The sequence below is a fragment of the Cnephaeus nilssonii genome (genome assembly GCF_951640355.1).
Source record: "Cnephaeus nilssonii genome assembly, chromosome: 13".
In the NCBI taxonomy this organism is placed as follows: Eukaryota; Metazoa; Chordata; class Mammalia; order Chiroptera; family Vespertilionidae; genus Cnephaeus; species Cnephaeus nilssonii.
In genome coordinates, this window is record NC_137084.1 from 34,394,551 (window position 1) to 34,418,869 (window position 24,319).

Here is a 24,319-nt window from a genome sequence, read left to right on the forward strand (position 1 = left end):
TGTTTCTCTCTCATCAATGTTTCTAGCTCTCTATTCCTCTCCTTTCCTCTCTGTAAACAAATCAATAAAATGTGTTTGTTTTTTTTAAAAAGAATTACCCAATGGATGCATATATAGGTGGAACAACAAACAATGGCTCTCTCTCTCTTCCTCTCTCTCTAAATAAAACAAAACAAAACAAAACCTTGATGGCCTCTTTTAAACTTTGAACTTTAGGATAATGAGAAAACCTGTTCTCATCCTACTAGGTGGAGGATCCCCTGCTCAATCTGGCCCTCTCTCCCCGGCCGGCTCACTGCTCCGTGCTCCCCTCCCTCTCAGCTACACAACCCTGTTTCCCATTCAACCTGCCGCCGCCTGCCTGCCTGCCTCTCTGCAGTATTCTTCCCGGCCCCTCTGCCTGTCCATCCAGCAGCTACCTCTCAACTGCTTCTTCCTTAGGGAAGCCAAATGTGACCTCCAGAGCTATATGTGCTTCCTTGGCACCATGTACCTAGCTCTGCAGCCATCAGCCACCGTTTAGTGTACATTCGTTTGGTGATTCCTCGGGGAATGCCTGCCTCCTTCACCAGACTCTAGGATGGCTGCCTCACCTGTCCAGTTCACCAAATCCTAGAACCTGACACTTAACTATGCACCCATGACATGGCCCTTTTCTTGGTAAATATGAAAAATGTCTGTTTATCCATCAAGGCAACTTAAACACCATCTTTTAACATTCCCGAGAATTCCGCACCTCACCCAACTACAGGTACCTGCTCAGGTAAACTATCCTGTACTTCCGTGGTGCCCGTTTCACAAGTGTAACTACAGCCATTATGACCTTGTATTGCAATCAATTATGCACCTGCCTCTTTCCTCTACCAGGCCAAGATTTACTGTGAGACCATGTGTGTTTTATCTGCATTGTATTCCGGCAGCTAGTACCATCTCTCCGGAGTTCAGCTGAATGAATGAAAACATCCTCAATAACCCCTGAGGTGGAGAGTACAGATTTGAGCATGTTGGTTGTCAATGGAGGAGGAAATTGAGGTGGAGAGACTTTACCCCAGGTCATAAAATAGAGCTGGCTCTTAAACCCAAGTCTTCTGATTCCATGATCGTGAAATATTCTGCAAAGTGTCCTTTCCATCAATTCAAGTCTTAGTTTATGTATATCACTGGCTCTGTGACCTAATGTGTTAGGGTAGACCTAACATCCCTTATTCATAAAATAGTAATAAAAATGACCTCATAATTCTGCACTGAGAATTTCATGTTGTAACATTTACAAAAGGTTTAACATGTGCCTGAAACATCTGTGATGTAGCCTCCCTTATTGCAAATTTTCTATGAAAGAATATATCCTATTTAGGCTTCATGATTAAGATTCAAAAGGAGGAAAGAAAAAAAAAGTTTCTAGCCACCTGTATTTCTGAATTCAACCTCAAAAGAAGACAGGAAGACTTGGCCTATGGTTCACCTGCCGTCTTCCTCCGTCTGTCCCTAAGGCCCGCCTCTACAGGTTCACCTCAAGTCCCAAATAATCCTGATGAAATCAGACAGTCTAGCCCACCAGGCCGTCAGGTCTGGAAATGGTCCTGTTGGCACAGGTTTCGTGTCCAAGGTACCCTAGTAAAACCCCGACAACGGTGTCCAGCAGCTGGCACCCTGGCTATGATCCTACCCCCACCCCGAGAAAAAGCGGAAAGGTACTCTTGTTCCTGTAATCAATGAGATGATTTTGTTCTCATAACCCAGGAGTGCAGGCTTACTTTCAGCTTTTCTAAAGCTACAAGAGTATTCGAGCAGACATTTATCGATAGCCACTAATTCTGCATATCAGCGGAATTTATGTAGTTGCTTGATGATACCTTCTGAAATTAATTGAACATGGTGCATTCTCCAGCCGTCTATGCTGCGTGAAGCCACATGTTCCAAGGGAGCATGACTAATACAGTTACATGGGTTTTATGGGTAATAGATGCTTTTAATTTTTCCAGGCCTATTGTCCTCAGCTATGCTCCGTGAGGTAGGGTTTTAGGGACTGAGCACATATTCTTTAAAATGCTGAAACACATAGCATTTCATGGTTTTCAAAAAAAAAAAAAGCTAAAACTCCTTCTGAGAGAGGCGAAGTGGCCATTTACCCAGAGAGTTGTGGTTAATTCCTGAGGCTATTTCATGTCCATAGCAGGATGCCACATTCACCGTCTGCTCAGCTAACACTAAGGTGATCTGCTCTTAAATACAAGGGAGTCTCTATATGACAAGGACCTGCCAGCACCTGAAACCTTGAACGGCTCAATGTTCACCAAAGGGTACCAATGAAGATTAGTTACTAAAGAACATGTTTTCCAAATTTCCCCCCAGACTGCTAGTTTCTAAATTTCAGAGGGACCTGGATGCACTTAAGAGTCCACTGAGGTTCTCTCCGCAGAATAAATGATAATTGGCTCATTGACCAGTCCCTTAGAGCAGGGATTTCAACCCTGTGTGCACAACTACCTGGGGATTCTGATGTTATTCCTTGAGGTGGGGCTTATACCTCACCATTTTAAATTATTTATTAATTAATTATTTTTTACATTGGTGTGAGGGAACTGGCTCCTACTGGTTGCTGAAAGTCATTGTTAAATATTAAGGACTTCCATGAGCTGGATAACCAGTGGTAGCTTGAAATTGCCCGTGGAGGGCGTATTTACAATCAGGGTGTGTGTGTGTGTGTTTTTTTTTTTTTTTTGGGGGGGGGAGGTTTGAGGTAGAGCCTTTTATTTTTCACCAGCACACCAGTGCCTGAGAACCATGGGCTGAGTGAATCCAAAAACTCCAGGTAAAGAATTCCTGCTTTTAGTGTTCTAGTCCTTGATCCCAGTCACAAAGCAGGCCATTTGACCGCAATATTGTCTTGCTGCCCCTTTCAGCAAAATTCTTCCCACCAAGTTTTGTGTTGGCATTTTCCCTTCAGTTTAATTAAGGAATGTTATACTTTTTAAAATGAGCCTTATGAAACCCATTACTGTATATATTTTAGAGGTATATTCTGAGAAAAATGCTATTTGTAATAACCTTCCCAAGTCCCCCAGTGGAGCCTCCATGAGAAATTTGTTTTAAAGTTAAATATTAAGGGAGAAAAACCACCACACAGCATTGCCCAGTGGAACCAGAAAGTTTTCCGATTGTGGACACTTAGCACCATTATTTCTTCCTTTTCCTTTAGCTGCCCATTAAGTTTTGATCATACTTTTCAGCCTCTAGAGAATATTTCCAACCCTTCTTGGTCATGGCATTCTATTCTAACTTACATCCCTTCTAGTACTGAGAGCTCATATTTTGCTGTCCTACTGTACGTTACTTCTTATAAGGCCTTGCAAATCCTCCAGGAAATGAATCAAGGTATGTTCAAATTACAAACCTCCTAACTCAGCTTTTGCCTCATTTGTGATTTGCCAAATATGTTGCTGCTAAGACCCAAACTTGACTAATGCTGGAATTACCTGGGGAACTTTCCTGGGTCCTATCCTCAGAGATCCTGATTCAATGGACACGGTTTACAGTCTTTGTATCAGGATATTTAGATACCAAGGTCTTTCTCCAGGTCTTCTAATGTGTGGCCAGAATTGAGAACCTAGGTCCATCACTTTTTATGACCCTCCTGAATTCCAATTCTGTCAAGCTTACAAATCCCCGCCAGATGAGACCCCTTCTCTTCTACAGACTTGAGCCCAAACCAAGGCCAGGTTTACCCTATGAATATGTGGATTCAACTGCTGATTGACTACCCGGGGCCCTACCCAACAGCCAGGTCATTTGCTTTGGCCCAGGTCCCAGTGCCTCCCAGGACTTCCCCCCCGCACCCCCCCCCCCCCCCCCGCCAGTCTTTCCCCACCAGCCTCAGGGCTGAGTCTGCCAAAACAGGGAAGAGACAAAACAGTTACCAATAAAATTGTGAAGTTTTCCAAAACACTATTCATCATATATTTCTCTGGTAAGTGTTTGAGCTTGTGGATGAAGTTGATCATATATTCACACATCGGGGAGCGGTTTATTCGGTATACAAATCGGCCATTCTCAAACCTTGCATACTCCGTCTGTGAGGGGAAAAAGGATTTGAGCATTTTTACACTTTTGACCTCAAAATACATGAAAAAGGTATTACTGCTTGTAAATGCATTGTATTTTTTCAACATGATATGTCTGCTATACACAGTACTATTTATGCCGTTAATTTTTAAAAATCCAGTATCCAAAATTAATGCCAGATTCAGAATTCATTATTTCTCTGGAAATTAACAGAGAATCGGAAGGTGCTTTGTTAGTGCAGTTGGTAATGACGTCAGTTTCATTAAAAAAAAAAAAGAGAGAGATGATAGCTTTAAAAGAAGAGTTGTACAAGTCCTGAGCAAAGGTCAGAAGGCAATATATCCACCTACTTCGTGATTCTCTACCCAGAGATCTTTAAGAGCAGCACCAGCCTGTCCCAAGTCTTCAAAGAGCCCAAAGAAAATCCTTCTTTACTATGATAAGGCCTCACAGGCCAACAACCAATTCAGCTAATTTCTCTACTTGAGGAAAAACTGCTTCACACTCACCATGAGCCTCTGACTGTTAGTTATTTATGCCTTTAATTTAAAAGAAAAGAAATAATTGGGTGTATGCAGCTGAAAGATCCCACTGAAGCACTCAGAAGTAAGAAACACACTCCTGGATAACATTGGATCAAAAAGGAATTAAAAAGAAAATTACAAACTATCCAAAGAGTAATGTAAAGGAAAATACATCAAAACTACGGGATGCAATGAAGCTCCAGTGGAGGAAACTTAATGAAGCAGCTTCACGTCTTCGTCATGAAAGATGAACAAGTTCAGAACTAAATGCACATCTTTAAAAAATTACAACCTCACACAGCAAACCAAAACCACAGGAAAAGCAAAAGAAACCAGGAATAGGAAATTAATAAAGATAAAAGTGCAAATAAATATAATCAAAATTAAAAATGCAGACAGAATAAATATAAAAACTGGTTCTTTAAAAAAAGACTAAATAAAATAAACTTCACAAGCTTAAGGAGAAAAAAGAAAAGAAACAAAACCACAATTACAGTGAGATTAGAAGATTTACAAGAGGTTACGTCACATACCTCTAAGCAAAAATAGCAGAGAAAACCTAGAGGGTAGGGTGCCTTCCTAGCAAAATACAAATTGCTAATACCGACCCCTTTTAAGTAGAAAACTTCAAGTGGTCAGTGACTGTGGAAATGACTAGAAGTTGTTTAGAGATATACCGCTGAAAAGGGTACAAAGACCAGATGGTTTCACAGCCAAGTTCCATGTAACCTTTAAAGAATAGTTATTTCCAATGTTATTCAAACCATGCCAGACCACAGAAAAAGGGAGGTGTCCCACTTATTTTTATGAAACTAATATACATTCAATACTGAAATTTGATAAAGAGATAAAAAAAGAAAAGCACAGGCTAAGATGCAAAAACGCTATGTAAAGCAGCAAACAGAGTGAATCACTGTAACCAAAGCAGGACTTTGTTCAGGAATGCTGTGGTGGTGCACACGCAGGATGTGCGTTAACTTGTGATGTCAACAAATGGGAGAAAAATCATATAGTTAGAGTTGCTGAAAAGGCATTTGATAAAATATTGTAGCTACTACTAATAAAAAACCCTAAGTAAAATAATTATAGAAAGAAAGCACTTAAATGTAAAATAAAGGCGATTTATAAAAACCAAGAATAAATATCCTACATGGAAAAACACCTAAAACATGTCTACTAACATCAGGAACTATACAGCGATACTATTACTTATATATCACTATTTCTTTTTACAACCCCACAGGAGGTTTTAGCAAACTAAAAGGTGAGAAAGTAATTTTAAAAACTGGCATAAAAATTGGAAAAGAAGCTATAAAATAAAGCTGCCAATAAGATTTATATACATAGAAAACCCATGAATCTAGGGGAAAATGACCAGAGATAAATACGGCAAAATGTTTTGAAAGAAAATAGATATACAAAGACCAAGAACTTTTCTCTCTTCTAGTAATCAAAATATAGAAATGGAAAATTGTAGTCAACCAATTTCATAATACTTAGAAATATATACTACAGAATGGAATAAATCTATACATATAAAAACTATAAACTCTTATTATAATAGATAAAATGAGATGAAAATACAAATAGGTTCTTGATTAGAAAGGCTGAATATCAATTTATCCCAAAATAATATTGAAATCAAATGCAATTACAATTAGATTGCTCAAATAAGATTTTGCCTCTCTTTACATTTTTAAAACAATCTCATTATTTGGAAGAATGAATGCTAGTTACTAACCTAGAAAATATATAAAAAGAAGATGGGTGAAACTCACTTCCTCAGAAGATATCAGAACCTACCATAAGGCCATTGTAATGAAGTAAGCGTGGCATTGGGACATGTGGAGATACAGGGTGGAGAGACTAGAGAGATGCCAGAAACAGCTCCCAGTTTATGTGGTAACATCAAGGGCACAGATCCATTCAGTTGGAAAAGGATGAATCATTTTGTAAGTGGTTTTCAACAGATACCTATCTATTTGGGAGAAAATATAGCAGACTCCCCTTACTCACATAATACAGAAATACATTCTAAATGGATTAAAGGTTTAATTATAAAACTCCACCTGCCACACTCATACTGCCTTCTTCATGGAAATTCCTGAGATTTCATCAGTCAAAAGCAACCTTTCCCTGGCCCCTGAACTAAGAAGTAAGAGAGAGCTTTGGGTGTGTTATCTGAGGACACAATGAAGAATAATTTGAAATCTGGGAAACTAACTTGTCTGGTCCACCTTTTCTCACATGCACCTGTCGAGGCAAGAAGTCCACGTACAGATAAGCCCTGACAACTGGCTATTGGGTAGCAGTGCCCAGCACCGACCTTCCAGGGTCACAACCATGGGCAGGTAACGTTGCTTTCTCCTCAGAGGAGATGGAGGTGAGCAGGTTCTAGGCCTTCCAGATTTGTCTCATTACATAGCCACCTTCTCACCCACCCCTCCCCCACAAGCTCCCCAGCCAGTGCCCTGACTCGGCTCCCCTCCTCCCTTCTCTGCTGCTTGGTTTGTGCCTCCCTTCCAGCCACTGCGGGCTGGCTGCTGCTCCCAAACTGACTCCTTATTTCCATGCTCTGGCTATTCTCTCTCTGCAGCTAAATCTCCATTCCCATCTTTATCCTTCATGCTTAGGATTCCCAATTAATAGTTTCAGTCTTTACCTGTCTCCCAAATTTTAGCCTTGCATGGGTCGGTAATCATGCCCTGTTTCCTCTTGAACACACCATTTCCTTATCTCTGCTGGTGACAACACTGTCCTTCTAAGGATAAAGTGTATGACCTTTGACTTTTCCTCCTCTTTAATCTTAAATATGCAGTCAGTTTCTAAGTTCCACTCAAAATATCTTACTGGGTTCCCACTACCACCAGTTTAGTAAAGCTCACGCCCCCTAAGCTTAAATGAACCACCCTTCCTCCTTCTCACTCCCCAATGTCTCTCTGTCTCTTTCTCTCTCTTTCTCGCCTCAGCACAAAGTCTCTGTCACAGTCAGGTGGGCTCCTGGACCTTCGAGGTCCAGGGCTGCTGTAAACAAAAGCTTCTCACTGAACATGGATCCATTGGGGGATGAGCAGAAACACTGAAAAAACCTTCAATGGAATGTCAACTACAAATATCATTCACACTAAGCAAACAAACAAACATATACTTTTTTTCAAAGAAATGGAGGCTTAAAATTGCAAGGCCAAAAATAGGTATTTAGTCCCAGTCTGTACTAGAATAGACTTAACCAGTTAACTGCCACACGTCCAAAACAGAAACCATCCCCACACGCCACAACATTTTGAATTTAATTTAAAAAAACAATTTGTAATGCATATTATAAAAATAAATATATTACAATTTGGGTGTTCTTGAATATTTTCAGCCGAAAATCCTCACGAAAAATGATTTTAAAGTTCGTCAGGGCTGCCACTTAGGGAAAACATTTTTTTTTTTATAGACGTGCATAGCGTGTGGGGAAGGTCCGCTGCTTGTGTCTACAGATGCTTATGGCGCACAATGGGTTAAAACAAATATAATGAAAGGGGTAGAAATGGCAAAAGCAACACCACCGAACTGAAGGTTTCGGGGCTTAGAAGGCCAGCGCCCATCAGTCGCACACCACTGTGGCTCCTCTCCCCATGCCTGGGAGTGCCCTTGGCCATGCGGTGGGTGGGAAGGCTTCATCTGATGGGCGGCAGCTTCCACACCAGGCCACCCCCAATGCGGCCTCCTGCAGGACTAAACACTGCGCTGGGAAGGCCAACTTCAACAGTCAAGGGGGCTGGCGTGGGACTTCCTCCTGGCCTTCTTTCAGCTGCTTTCAAACCATTTTGCCTTTTTAGAAATAATGGAGGTGGGGGGAGTTAGGTGGGAGTGGGTCAGAAAGAAGAGACACCAAAGAAAAAGGTAAAACTCTACCCCAGAAAGCTTTAAAGGACAGCAATAGTCTGGCCTTGAAAGAAGGTTCCAGGATACAGAGGCCAACTTACCTCTACTTTTTCTACTACTTGCTTCCCAAAGGAGCAAACTTTGGTGGAACAGGTGACTGTCATGTTTTCAGAGCTCTCATACTGACTGGTTACACAGTAAAAAGCCCCGGCATCATCTTGAATATTGCAGTTTAAATCGGCCTGTTGGAAGGAAATGGAGGTGAGGGTTATGCTCTCATCGCAGGAGTCATGGCAACCAGCAGTATTGGTCAGGGTCCGACCTCCTGAGTGGAGGCGAGGAGGTGATACTCATCTGGAAACGAGTGCACTGGCCCCTTGGTCACTTTTTGGAAGAGAGTACTGATTTGGGCAGTCTTCCCTGGAAATGACAAGCTACATGAATCTATTTTGTTTTACTTTCTGGCATTCTGTATCAAAGTAATGCTGTATCTTTGTAAGAGAAGATCCATGAGGTCTTTACAAATGTATAGTTGATCCTTGAACAACATGGGAATTAGAGGCTCTGCCTCCTGCACAGTTGAAAATCCGCAACAACTTTTGACTACCCCAAACTTTACTAATACCTACTATTGACCAAAAGCCTTACTGACAACATAAACAATTGATTAACGTATATTTTGTGTGTTATATTTATTATATACTGTATTCTTACAATAAAGTAAGTTAGAGAAAAAATAAAGAATCATAAGGAAGAGAAAATACATTAAACATTTGTTGAAACAAATCCGTGTTATAAGTGGACCTGTGCAGTTCAAACCCATGTTGTTCCATGGTCAAGTGTATATGAACTGAATTCAGATTCACTAATCTTTAGAGATATTTAAAAGAACAGGAGAGTTGACAGCTGACTGGCCATTTGTTACATATTTAAAAACAGGTCCTAGGTGGTTTGGCTCAATGGACTGGCCTGTGAACTGAAGGGTCCTGGGTTCGATTCCGGTCAAGGGCACATGCCTGGGTTGCAGGCTCAATCCCCAGTGGGGGGGTGGGGAGGGCTTGCAAGAGGCAGCCAATCAATGATTCTCTCTCATCATTGATGTTTCTCTCTCTCTCTCCCTCTCCATTCCTCTCTGAAATAAATAAAAATATATTTAAAAACAAACAAAACAGAAACTTTACTATAAGTTAAGCATCTAGAGGGAAATTGGATGCCATTAAACCCTCACTTACAAAGATGCTTTTAACATAAGCCTCCATACATTTAACACATTTTTATGAGTACCTACTATGTAAGGCTCATGCTAGACACTATATAGGACTTGACTACAACCTTATGTAGGAGATACATGAAATAGTTATAATTTAGATAAAAAGTCAGTATCATGTCAAAGGTACGAGTTTGGAAATGCAACTGGACCCAGTTTGTGGAGGGCTAAATAAAGGGTGCGGACTGTACCCTGCAGGAAAAGGGGACCTGTTGAAAGTTTTGGCACAAGGAAATGACATGATCAGAACCATGCTTCAGGATGAGGCTGGGAGGCTAGCATCTGGTACAGACAGATGGTTCCTTTCTTTTGAATGTCTCCTGACTCCCTACTGCTCATCTGGTAGGGGATGTGAAGCTGGGGTCAAAGAGTGAGCACAGCCGCCCTAACCGGTTTGGTTCAGTGGAGAGAGCACTGGTCCGCAGACTGAAGGGTCCCGGTTTGCTTCCGGACCTCGGCTGCAGGCTCTATCCCTAGCTCTGGTTGGGGCTTGTGTGGGAGGCAACCAACTGATGTGTCTCTCTCACACGGATGTTTCTCTCTCTTTGTCTCTCCGCCTCCCTTTCACTCTCTCTAAAAATCAATGGACAAATATCCTTGGATGAGGATTAACAGCAACAAAAACAGCAGCGGAGCCAACCCCTGTTTAGTTGGGAGGACATCACAACAGAGATAAGCACTCGTGAGAGAGGCACAGAGGGACAGGAGAACAAACAACAGCGCGGCGGGGCCCTTGGAGTCAGGGAGGCTCGGAGGAGGATGCCGCTCAGACTGAAAGGGAGAACGGCTGGCTGAGGCAGGCAGAGCATGCAGTGAGAGGGTCCATGTTCCAAGGGCACGTGGCCGGAAACAAGGACTGAAAAAAGGCTGGGACATACAACAAGGGAGAAAGGGTGGCCGAAGAGCTGGGGAGGTGGGAAGGTTTGGGTCTTATCCTAACCAGAGGGATGTAGGAGTTGTAAGCACATGGGACGGAGACAGTGATGGGGTATAATCAGACCTGCATTCCCTAAAGTCAGCCCTGACCACAGCCTGGAGAAGACGCTGGGGGGGGGGGGGGGGGGCGAGGAGGGGGGTTGAGCGTAAATGGAGAAGTGTGTCAGGAGCCCTTTACAGCAGTCCAGTGAGAGAGCAAAGTTGGACTACTGTGGTGGCTGGTGAGACAGAGACAGTGAGACCTGACATACAAATGAGACTATACATATTTTGAGAGGTTTGGCACATTTTGACTGGCTAGTTTCAATACCTTGATAGGCACGAACCGACCACCATGAAGGCCTGAGACAATCTCTCCATATCCTATATAATAAAGAGGTAATATGCTAATTTCCATCACTCCGTCACAAAGATGGATGCACCCACAGCTGAAGCCAAGTTCCCATCAGGAGCCTTAACGAGCAATCAGCAGGGACCTGAGGCTACACCCTCCCCTGCCCCTGTGGGGCTTGACAGGGGACCTCAGGCCATGCCCCCTGCCCTGGTGTCAGGCTGGGGGACCTCAGGTCGCGCCCCTTGCCCTGGCACCAGGCCAGGGGACCTGAGGCCATGCCCCCTGTCTGGCAGGACTTGACAGGGGACCTCAAGGTGTGCTTCCCATTCTGGTGCTGGGCTAGGGGACCTCAGGCTGCTCCCCCCGCCCCAGCGCCAGGCTAAGGGACTTCAGGCTGTGCCCCCCACCCCGGCACTCAGGCCGCACCCCTGGCACCGGGCCACGGACCTGAGGCTGCGCCCCCCTGCCTGGCGGGGCTTGACAGGGGACCTCAGGCCATGCTCCCTACCCAGTGGGACTTGACAGGGGACCTCAAGGTGCAACCCCAGTGTTGGGTTGGGGGAACTCAGGCCACAACCCCCGCCCAGCGGGGCTTGATGGGGGACCTGAGGCTGCGCCCCCCCTCCTGGTGCCGGGCCGGGGGACCTGAGGTTATGCCCCCTGCCCAGCAGGGCTTGACAAGGGTGGGACTGGCTGGGTCTGGATCTAGCCCAATGGGGGGGGGGGGGGCTGGCCGGGTCTGGGTCTCACGCGATTTTGAGGTGCATGTGGGTGGGTGGGGACTTGACTCTGGGTCCCGTGGTGTGCCCCAGACTCTGACAGGAGAAAGGTTTTCATATACATTTTACTAATTTTCTTTCATCTCTGACATAGAGAAAGGGCAAATAGCAATATTAAATTATTTCCTCTAATTAATCCCCTTTTAATGTGCATGAATTTCGTGCACCGGGCCACTAGTTTTTAATAAGAATCTGTATTTGAATTTCCTTCTTGAGTTGAGTATCAGGAAATGTCCTTTTCCTTAGGCAAAACTTCCTATTTTCTGGCTTCATATAAAAAGAACCATATACTTTCTATTCCCCCTTTCACCTCATGTGCCAAGAAATGCAAAGCTAAAATCAGTGCTCAACTGCAGTCATTAACTTACCCGAACTAGGATTTGCTACTAACAACCAGTATATAGCCCCTTTACTGGGTCCTATTCTGCTTTTACAGTACTTTTCAGGTTTTATATTATCCATAAATTTAGCAACACTCCCTCACATTTAGTTTTTTTTTCGAATTATATGGGGCCTAAATGATAAATAAGTAAAAATACCCAGGTGTGCATTTTTCTCACCTTCAAAGGCTTGCCATTTGGTTCCATGAAAGAGCTGCTTAGCGGAGGGAAAAACAGATGGCGTTCCCTAACTGAAGACTGTACCTGAGCTACCCAGGCATCTCCCTGGGCTCCAGCCTCCAGAGGAGAAAGGTGCTGACAATCGGAGGCCCCCTGGAGCCCTGACACTGGAATCACCACCCAGCTTCCCACAGGCCCCTGAGCGTGGGCCTTTGAGAACTGCCGCTACCTTGTTCTGCCTCCAGCGGAGAACACGCAGCTCTGAGAGGCGGTTCTGGTGTTTTGTGGTGTCGCGATTACCAGTGATCTTCTGCGTGGGGTTTATGATCTTAACTACAGTTGGCCCTCCTTATCCATGGGTTCTGCATCTGCAGATTCAACCCAGTGTGGATGGAACATATTCGAAAAAACATGTTCTGCTGTTGCAGATGTGTACTACACAGGCCCATGGAACACGAACAGACTTTTCTTGTCATTATTCCCTCAACAATACAGCCTAATGACTATTTACATAGCACTTTCATTGTATTAGGTATCATAAGTAATTTAGAGATGCTTTAAAGTATGTGGGAGGATGTGTGTAGATTCTATGCAAACACTCCACCATTTCACGTAAGGGACTTGAGCTTTTGTGGAGTTTGGTATCGGTGGAGGTCCCTGGAACCAAGGCTGTATTATGATGGAGATTGTGCCAACAAGTTTTAGCATTTTAAAATGTAAAAACATTCGTGCCAAAACAGTAGAACTCTTCTAAACCTTGTTTTAAAAAATACATCTGTACCTGCACCTTAGAACTCATGCAGTACTGACACAGAACATTAGTATTAAAAAGAACAGCCATTAAAAAAATGAACAGCCACACTTTTTAATGGCTGTATACTATTCCATTGCCCAGGTGTTCCCTAAGTTAATAAGTGCGCTACTGATGAACATTTAAGATGCTTCCCAACAACGGTGCAATGATGAGTTTATGTGAAGCAGAAAAGGTGCATCAGAAATTATTTTTACTTTCCTTCTGTGGGAACCCTGTCTAGAGTGCGCCGGATGTTCAAGGCCAACTGAGCATGGGAATCCTAATCAGAGTGTTCAAGGCTAATCTGCTACATGCAGGTGCAAAAGCAAGGACACAGCAATCTTACTGCACTACGCAGGCGTGCCCTTCTATAACCCAAAAGGCTGGTGTCACTATTTGGAAAGAAGCCTCTTTTGTCTAAGTTACTGTAAAGATGTGTTATTGACCAGCCATTGTGCGGCTGCTTGGTATGGCTCCTGTGTTTACTACTGTGTTTGCAATGGCTGCTTTGTTAGCAGCAGCTACTGTGTGAGGCTCCTTTGAAGAAAGGCTTTGTCTGATGGCTACTTAGTAGCAATGGTTTCTTAGACTGTAATAAAGACTCTCTTATACGCCTACGAGCCTATGACTTCTCACGTCTTCTCCGTCCACTACCCAGCGTCCGTAAAGGTCCAGGTCCTGGCAGGGGAACTGAGGCCCCACAGTTGACATAGTTGAGCAGAATCAAGGAGTAAGTACTCCCACAATTGGCACTGTGAGCAGGATCAAGGAAGAACTTATTCCAACAATGGGCGCAGGGAGCAGGGTCCAGGAGAGTGCTGAAGATTCAGGAGTAAGGACTCCAACACCTTCCTTTCAGGATTAAAAAGTTCCCAGCTTTGAAAGAGTGAGCTATAAATGCACTGCTAGCTAATATTGTAATTTAAACAAACCTGCAATTTTGTTGTAATCAAGCTGCTGTGAAAACCTGATGAGTAGTCAAAAGCAGTTAGGTGTTTGTGGTGTAAGGGGTGGAGCGTGGAAGAGGCACATGGAAATAAGCAATGGGTGGAGGAGACAATGGGAGAGTGAATGGAATTAGGTTCTTAAAAAAACCAAAAAAAACTGTCTACCTTATTTCAGGGATTGAACAAGGAGGGAGATGTCTTAAGAATTACACCACAACTCCCTAGAACAATGTGTTTTTTCTTTTTCATGCTCTATTTTTCTTTCTATTCATTTCCATGGCATTATTTTTGACAAGCCAAAGATTTGCAATGTAAGCAAACCTGGACACTTAAGATCTAAAGCAAACACAGAAATAAAAACACATAGTAATCTGTCCATATATACAATGTAAAAATGTTAACCAAGTTCAGAATAGTATTCACCTTAATTTGATGTTGGTAAAATTGCTGAAAGTTTTCACAGCTTTTGTGTTTTCGTCTCTGAGTTTCCATTTTCAAGTAGCACTGGTGAAAGGAGTTGCCCCAAGGCAGGGCATACCGATTAGATTCTGACAACTAGAATGGATCATTTTTAAGACCCTCTTCCTTTACTGGACAAAAATTATTTTCAGAAATAATCAGCACTCTGTTTCGTTGTAAATCTTAAACACAAGAACTCCAGAAGCAGTAACAGAGAATGACAGAAATGAAGTAACTGGAGTTCTGCTTCTTCATCCTCATAATTACTGTGTCATCATTGCTCATTTCTGACTCTACTGTTTAACCCGCAAAGAAGCCTCGCCTGGAGAAAGCAGCTCAAATGATTCCAAACTGTTAAGAACTCACCCTAGAAATGAGTAAGAGGCTGAGTCCGTATGTGTTATTAAAGAATTAGTGATATAATGAATGTTATACAAGGGTGCTCATTTGAAGCACATTATATATGTAAAGTATATACAAAATAAAACACAACACTGACTTCACCAATAGTTTAGGGCTCAGGCCAACAGAGGATTTTATTTTTTTGAGGGACATTTTATTTATTTATTTATTTTTAATCCTCACCTGAGGATGGATGGATATATATATATATATATATATATATATATATATATATATATATATATTTCATTGATTTTCAGAGAGAGGGAAAGACAGAGAGGAACACCGATGTGAGAGAAATACATCGATTGGTTGCCTCACGCACGAGCCCTGACCAGGTACATGCCCTTAGCCGGAATCAAACCTGGGACCCTTCGGTCCTCAGGCCAACTCTCTATCCACTGAGCCAAATCGACTAGGGCTTGAGGGGTATTTTATCAATAGCACTGTTTAGAACTGTGGACACATGGTGATAACAATGAGAACAATGTTTAGATGGTTTTGGCATCTGAACATTCTCAGTAGACAATCAACCTCCTTACTGCCTGGACCTGAGGTGGACCACTCCTACCATCTCACCCTTACTTTACCCCTAGAATTACCAAAATAACGCCAATTAATTTTAATTGGGAATGAATGGCCTGTAGTTATAATGACAAGAATTATCAAAAATGAAATTCTGAAAGAACACACATTATGAAAACCTGCCCTCAGAAACTTTCTCAACAAATTATGAGTTTTAAAGTTATCATGGTTAATTTTTTTAAAAATGAAAGTGTAACATATATTCAGAGAAATGCACAAATCACAAGCTTGCAGCTTAATAATTTTCATAAAGAACACATCCATGGAACCAGCAGCCAGATGAAGAAACAGAACAGAAGCCTTTCCCCAAATAATCTCCCCTTCCCACCCAGCACAATCACCCCTGCACTCACTCCACGAGGGCAGCCTTGATCCTAGAACATTATACATGAGTTCTGGGTGGTTTTTAAAATCCTAAATAACTGTTGAGTCTTTTGTGTTTAGTTCACTCAGCATTATACTGTGAGAGTCACCCAGGCTGCTGTGTGGAGTTCATTTGTCCTTGCTACTAAAGAGTATACAATGAATGAAAAACACCATGATCTATGATTCCACTACTGATGGACATTTGCAATGTTTCTATAGCAAACTTATTATGAAGAGTGCTACTCTGAACATTCTCAAATATGCTTTTGATGAACATATGTATGAATATGTAATTAAAAAATTGTAATTAAAGTGACATTATTTTTTTTTTTATTTCAAAAGCATGAAATCAAACAGTGGAACAATCCGTGAGTAAGTACTGGTAAATGGGCTTACTGACTGAGAGGTAATAGAAAAGGGAACCCAATCCAAAGCCTTGTCTGGTGACTTGAATGCTTTAGCTACAGGAGTAAAGTAATGCGTGTAAGAAGGGTGAGTTGGGGGAGAATTTGGGAGACTGTTTCCTCGCTGTCTGACACAGGCAGCTTTCTCTACCTGGCATTGTAACCTGCTTCTTCTTACACCTTGAATTGTTTCCCATTTCAGCTTTCATTTAGTTCAGAAGGACTGAAAGTTTCTCAGTTTCCTTGCCTTTTTTTTTTAATAACAGTTGGAGAAAACTTTATATTTATTATTAGTGTAAATTTAATTTTACATTTTAAAAGGCTTCCCAGCCTTTTAAATAACCAATTTGCTGTTAGAACTGCTTTGCAATTACTCTTGAACATGGAAAATAATCATGTAGCCATCCAACCATATCACAGCTGCTCTTCAGGAATTTTCTAGGAGGAGGTATTGATGTGAAAGATAATTACCTGTCAGCTGATGATATTACGATTATCCCAGAAAGAAATGCAGTCACTGAACTCCCATGAAGCAAAGGTAGAATCGAAGAAAGAATGCTTGCATTAAATCAACAACAAAGGAAGCAAACTCTGTAATGAGTCTGGGAGTCAAGCTGTGTTCATTACCCAACCTACTGAAAACTCCAGGCAAGCATCTCATAGAGTTCTGGAGGCAAGCAAATGAGAAAAAATGTGCTGGTATCAGAGATGCAGACTAATCGGCTTTTCTCTGACCACAGGGTATTTTCTAAAAGCAAATGAACACAAAAATCCAAGAAACAGCTAAAACCGGCAAATTTATCTTTCCAACAAATTCCAAAGTCAAACCATATCCTATCCTTTGGGGACAGATAAGCCAGACCGAAATACATAGCTGGTCATGGGCCAGGTTCGGAAGTGTTTAAAAAACACACAAAAAAACCCCAAACACTTGAAACTATGGCTGGATGGGGTAGGCAAGTCCAGGAAAACAGGCCCTTCTAAGGGATCTTTGCCCATTTTTGTCTTAGGACAGAGATGACTGCATATGTTCTGGGTTCAGAGACTAACGCTTACTCCTAGCACCCAACACAGACATCCTTCTACAGTATCCTGGCCTGCTCTGCGTTCTGGCTAACTACCTTCAGATACAGAAAAATGTATACTTTGCATGGCTTAGTGGTTGAGTGTTGACCTATGAACCAGGAGGTCATGGTTTGATTCCAGGTCAGGGCACATGCCCAGATTTGTGGGCTCAATCCCCAGTGCGGGGAGTGAGGGAGGCAGCCGATTAATGATCCTCTCTCATCTCTCTCCCCCTCTCCCTTCCTCTCTGAAATCAATAAAAATATATTTAAAAAGAAAAAGAAAATACTATGTGCTAGACAGATCTAATTGTTAGGCAATTCTTCTTCCTGTTGTGTTAGGTTTTCTATTGTGCTAGTTTTCTATTGCTTAAAACACCACAAATTTATGACCTTCTACTTCTATAGGTCAGACATCCAACATGGGTCTCATGAAGCTAAGCTCAAGGTATTGGTAGAGTTGCGTTCTTTTCTGGAGGCTCTGGGGAAAGATTTCTTTCCTTTTCTCTTGCAGCGTTTAGAGGCCATCCACATTCCTTGTCTCTTAGCCCTTCCCCATCCTCAAAATCAGTGACAACAGACCGAGTCTTGGTCACACTGCCAGCTGTCATCTCTCTACATCTCTTCTTCTGCCTTCCTCTTCCACTTTTAAGGAACCTTGTGATTACATTGGGCCCACTCAGATCAAGACATTCTCAACCTTGATTCTCCTTTTCCATGTAATGTAATATATACACAAATATCATGGATAAGGACTTGGGCATGACTCACCACACCCAGTAAGTTGCAACTGGCTTCCCTGTAACTTCTACCTAGAGCTCTGCAGTCTGGAATCATGAGACCTAAGAACACGCCTGTAAGACAATTCTGCAATTCTCTCTCTCTCTTTTCAAAAAAAAATATTTTTATTGATCTCAGAGAGGAAGGGTGAGGGAGAGAGAGAGATAGAAACATCAATGATGAGAGGGAATCACTGACTGGCTGCCTCCTGCATGCCCCCTACTGGAATCGAGCCCAGGACCCTTCAGTCTGCAGGCCGACATTCTATCCACTGAACCAAACCAGCTAGGGCTCTGCAATTCTCTTTCATTTCCCCCTTAATCTCACCTTTCCTTTCCCCCTTCTCCATCCACAAGGTTGTGCAGGTCCTATCTGCTTGTCAGGATTCAAGTTTTACACCTGATTTTGGACCTCCTTTCCATCTAGTCCAGATTCTGACGCTTCATCTGCTGTTGCCTCATCTCAGGCTACAGCATGGACAGCAGTCACTTCTTTGAGTCTCACGTCCTCATTTTTAACCACAGAGAAGACCTGCTTCCAAAGACCACCATGGTGATAGGAGACAATGCATAGCTGTAATGTGCTACACAAATGACAGCTGTTAATAAAACTGACAACCATTCCTATTACCTTATTGATTTAAAATATAGACCAGGACAGAGATGAAGACAGAGCCTCAATCACATCTACAGAAGTGGGACCCGATGTAGATGGTGGTTAGAAATCAATACATAAGATAAACACTGTCCCCACAGAGCCAGCCTGAGCCCAATCAACACTTATCAGCACAAATGCAACACTGACTTTCTACAAACAGGAAAAACAGTAGTTTCTTCTGATTTGTGAGTATATGACAAGTGTTAAGTTTTGGGCATAACTGCTCAAAAATTACCATCTTTCCCACATGAATACGATTAGAGATGTTCTAAAATTCTTTCTGGAAATCAAAAAGGCAACCCTTAAAGTTGTTCGTTGAATGAATTAAAAATGTCTGCGTGTATTTGTGGGCAAGTCCTGGGAAACAATACAAGGTGTAAGGAGAAGCAGGTTACAATGCCAGGTAGAGAAAGCTGCCTGCGCCAGACAGCGAGGAAACAGTCTCCCAAATTCTCCCCCAACTCACCCTTCTTACACGCATTACTTTACTCCTGTAGCTAAAGCATTCAAGTCACCAGACAAGGCTTTGGATTGGGTTCCCTTTTCTATTACCTCTCAGTCAGTAAGCCCACTTACCAGTACTTACTCACGGATTGTTCCACTGTTTGATTTCATGCTTTTGAAATAAAAAAAAAATTAATGTCACTTTAATTACAATTTTTTAATTACATATTCAGAAATGATCCTTCCCATTTCATGGGAGAGGAGAAACGAGACCTAGCCCAGTTATGCAGGATCCAGAGCTCTGAGGGGAGGGCTGGGCCCAGGGATCCTCTCTGTGAAACCCTAGGCCCCTGGCAACCTGGCTCCTGGGGGCTGAAGTAAGACAAAGTGAGCACTAAGGCTGCCAAGGGAAGGAGGGGACTGTGCAGCTCACGAGGAGCAGTATTTGGCTGATGACACTACTTTGTCACTGGCTTCACTGCCGGTACAAAGAGGAAGCAGTAAACCCCAAAGGCAGGGGCACCCGGTCAGGAAAGGAGCAGTCTGCAGACACGCCCTTCCCAACCCTTCCCACCCATCTCTCCCTTTCACCCCAAGGCTTGGAGAGGCTGGGCAGGAATTACTTGGTTGCAAAAATGAAACATCAAGAGGATAGTCCCTGACAAGAGAGAGTATAATAGGCACTGATGGATTCAAGGAGACGCTGGCATTTTCAAACCACCACTTTGAACCTCTCCTCTTCATCCTCTCTGAGCAATGATCAAAGGACCAAGATTTCAAATTGTGAAGCAATTTTTTCCAATGGCAGCATCTGGCTCCTTGGCAGGAGGCACTGGGAGTTGGGCTCAGTTGTGGGCGGCCATCCAGGGCTGCCGCATGGTGAGGCTCAGGCGGGGCACCTAGTGGGCCTGGCAGCTGCTCCACGGAACCAGAGGACAATCACTCTGCTCCGGGCTGTGAGCAGTGAGCATTAGGCAGCGGTCCCCCGGGCCCCCTCTCCCCAACCCAGTGCTGACAGGGGGGTTATCTGGCAGAGGGTGTCTCTGAGGAAGCTGGCTGCTCCCAAACCCTCCTGCCCAACTCTTTTGCACGTACCTGCCCCTGGCCAAGACCTCTGAAGCCAGCCCACACCTGCAAACGGAAGATTGGGGTGGGGGAAGTTGGATGACCGTGGGAGAATTCCCCAGTAAAGCAACCTGCCCTTGGGGAGAACTGTGAAACTGCCCTTAGGGAAGCAAGTCTTTGAGCCTGTTCACTTAGGGCCCTTGTACCCCCCTGCCCAGCACAAAAGGAAGGCAGCTGTAGGTCTGCCACAGCTGTTTTTAATAAGCATAATAGGAATAAACTCAGCCCCCACTCCTCAACTTACTTCCTACTAATTATGGCATATATTTACATCTACAAAATAGAAGATTTTTAAAAACACTACCAAGAGCCCCTTTATTGTGCAGATTGGCACCCCTATTTGAATTTCATAAACATTTAGTACTTCAAAGAATCTTAAAAGCTTGCTCTAATTACAATACTCTCCGCTTGAAAGACTGGCTGTTTGCATTGCAAATTCCTACAAATACCAGCATTCATTAAGAAAAAATTCAATTAATATCACCCACACCACTTCAGGTAATGGCCACTAGTGGCTTCACCAAGTAGCTGAGATGAAAGAGCCAAGGTCTCAGCCCAAGCGCGAAGCAGCTGCCCAGGTCAGCTCTTTCTAAAGGAGGCCTTAATGAGCACTGGGCGCCCAGCTGAGCTGGCCCTGCACACACCACAGGCATCAGGCCTGCGAACGCAGGCCCAGGACCCCCCTTCCCAAACCCAGAAACAGGACCTTTTTCTGGTCTGGAGTTCCTGTGCAAGTCTTACATAAAACAACAGCAAAATCAGTCAACTAAGTCTAGAGTTGCCAAATAACTACAGGCCACCACGTTCAATCTGATTTTTACAAACATCACTTTTGGGGGTATCTGTATGTCCCAAAGATTGCATGGGACATATATACACTAACATATTATACACTGTTTACCTGAAATTCCAATTTAACTGGGTGGCCTGCATCTTTATTTGCTAAATCTGGCAACTCTACTAACAAGTCATCTTTACTGAAAAGAATAACAAGAATTGGGACTTACCCTCAAATTCTGATTGCTGTAAGACATCTTATAATTAAGATATATTTTAGAAAAAAAAAAAGAAGTGTAACTCATTTAAGGAAAAACCAATGGTCAATGGTGTCTACAATGTTTGTAGATGCATATAAAAGTACAGAAGGATACAGGGCTTGGGGGGGGCGTCTCACTTTTTCTTCTATAGTCTTCTGAACTGCTAGGACTATTTACAATAAGCTTGTATTGCTTTTGAAATACAAAAATAAAAAAAAATAAAAATAAGTTAAAATGAGTGGGTGAGTAGGATATACCTGCCCAAGGGAGAAGGGATTTCACTTATCACCAAAGGGCTATCTCCAATTTTAGAGAATTGACCAAGATCTCTGGGGGGTGGGGTGGGGGTTGTGATTATATCCAGATAATCCACTTATTCCTGGCAAAATAAAGTCTGGAAATAGGCAGCCATGCTGACTGTGTCACTTCAGCTCTTCCCCCCTCAGGCTTTTCTTGAGGTCCAGTTACAGAGAAGCTAACCAGGCCTCCACCAACACGGCAAATGCTGGGAAGTGCACAGGGGGAGGGAGGTGGGTGGTGGTGGTGGTGTGTGTGTGTGTGTGCATGTGTCTGCTTTCCCCTGGACCGCTGTGGAGCAGCAGCTCTTGGTGGGGCTCAGGCTTAGCGTCTCTGCCTGTAACCATGGCAGGGAACAAAGCTAAATAGCCCCACACAAAAAAGGATGAACCCTGACCTCAGCTTTGTTAGCAATCACTGAGCCAAATGACCTAGGACAGAAAGCATTAGAGGAACAGCTGTCAGATGGATTCTCCCATGAGGTCCAGGGAACTCCCCATTTAGATTCTGCATAGTCCATCCGTGGTGAGTCTGAGGTTCAAGGATTGGGGGGAAAAGTAGAGTGAGCTTCTAATCCCATTTTCCAGGTGGTCCTAAGAGTTCTACTTGTGTTTTCAAGGGATTCAGAAAGGATCTTTTCAAATAAAGTGACTGCCTGGGGATCAGTATTTCCATCCTCAGCTCTCACCTCTCTAGGCTCTGTGAGCTCTGTGGCCACGGGGTCCTCTGCCACAGCCCAGGAGGGCTGTGTCTGTCCAAACATCCACTTCCCCTGAGAACCCCTTCCCATCCCCTTCCACTGTCCCAACTCTTTCAAGATTCAGCTCAAAGGCCATGTCTTCGTGAGGCCTTCTGACATGCTCTTAGGCACAAAGGGCTCCTCCTATCTCTGTGTGCCCACATTTTCATGTGGGCTTCTACCCCAAGGTGCAGTCGTTTATCTGCTTGTGTGCCTGACTCTTACTTATGTCTGTCTGGCCAGATCTCTAGGAGCAAAATCAGAGTCAGTGAACGTTTGCTGAATGATTCACTAGTGATGTGTGTATTTATTACTAATGTAAATAATTATTTTCATAAGGACCTAACAATTCCAGACATCACCTAGAAGAGCTTTTGTGTGAGTCTCTTGCAGTCTTCTCCCTGCTCTTTAGTAAATTTCTTGAGGAAGATTACCCAACAAACTATCAGGTACCCACTAGATCTGCCTACCCTATCAGAGCTGGCTAAGAGGCAGTTATTGCACCCGGTGTAAAGCCCTTTCTCTAGTTGAATGAAATAACTTTCCAGCCAAGGAGAGGGGGGAGCTACTGAAAAGCTACCACATACATTGCCCTGCTGAATAAATAATATACATAGGATCCCTGCTCCCTGGGGGAGGCCAGCAAAGCAGCTTAGAACATGGGGCTGGGAACACAGGATGGAAGCCAAGAATAGACAGCAGTCACTGCAGAAAGTGCTAACCAAGCTCCACATATTTTTCTTATGAAATCAAACGAAAATGGGTGGGTGTGTAAGCTTACTGGCTCCCCTGTCCCTCTACATGAAATAGCAGAACCTGCCTATCTAGAGATGATTTTTCAAAGAACAGACTCTCGGTGAAGAAAATCATATAATCACAGTCTACCTGAAGGGAATGTATTATGCATTAGCCCATAGGGTACCTCTGAAGATGGTGTATTTCTAACCTTCTTCCACTTACATCATTCCATCACTTAATATTGCTCGCGCAATTTCAGAACTTAACATCCTTTTGAGATGGAACAGAAGTAGAGAGAAATAAAAAACTGGAACAGAAAGGCCCTTTCCTTATTGATAGCCGTTTAAAACACGTGGGGAGAAATTTATTCCATTTTGCTAACTTCCTTTCCCATGAATAGCAACAGGGACATTTGGTTCCAAATGATAGACTCAAGTCTACAATTCAGCCTAAGTCATGCAGAATCCAGTTAGACCAGGCTGACAATTTCTTCAGACAATTTCTTCTGCTTAAAGAAAGCCCAGTTTTTAATTTATAGTGCTTGTCATTTTGTCCAAACAATGTGATTTCATTCCCACCGAGATAAAAGTATCTTCTAAAGGCTGCCCCTTTCCAAATAACTCACTTTCCCTTCTCTGTTTTATAAAATCTTCTCATATCTGTTTTGGTTAGTAAAACTAGCCTTTTTCTTCCCCTAAAATAATATATTAAGAAAGTTGAGTGACTATAAATACATTGGTAATTGTTTATACTGAATGTTCATAATTTCAAGAATTTTAAAAAGATAGCATAATCACAGGGTAACATATATATCCTGGTTTCTAAGACACCCATACTTTAATAATGATTTCAAAGAAAAAAAGAAACACTGTATTAAATATATATACAAATTTTGTTTTGTAACAGGATATACATCCATACAATTTCATTTTCATATTATTTCCTTCTTTATTAGTCCAATCACATTTGAGGCTAAGCCTTTATCATACTTATGGTTCTTTTGAATATCTCTTGCCCATAAGGGTTATAAGTAACTTGTTATTAACATGTGGCTCTCTTTGTACCAACGTTTCAAAATTTGACACTCTTGAGCATTGTTAGGACAGAGAGCAGAATTACTTCAAAAATAATAGGTTCACTGAATTTC

The 24,319-nt window shown here is 42.8% G+C and overlaps 1 protein-coding gene across 4 annotated transcripts in view; it reads right to left on the reverse strand.

Annotated features, from left to right (window-relative positions):
• The window catches only part of TEAD1 (TEA domain transcription factor 1), a 252,832-nt gene that overhangs the window by 9,467 nt on the left and 219,046 nt on the right, over positions 1-24,319 (reverse strand). For all 4 annotated transcript variants that reach the window (XM_079787220.1, XM_079787221.1, XM_079787218.1 and 1 more), the window contains 2 exons: positions 8,561-8,701; positions 3,918-4,070 (listed from right to left, as the gene is read on the reverse strand). In XM_079787220.1, the coding sequence (XP_079643346.1) occupies positions 3,918-4,070; positions 8,561-8,701 (294 nt within the window). The remainder of the gene's footprint in view (positions 1-3,917; positions 4,071-8,560; positions 8,702-24,319) is intronic.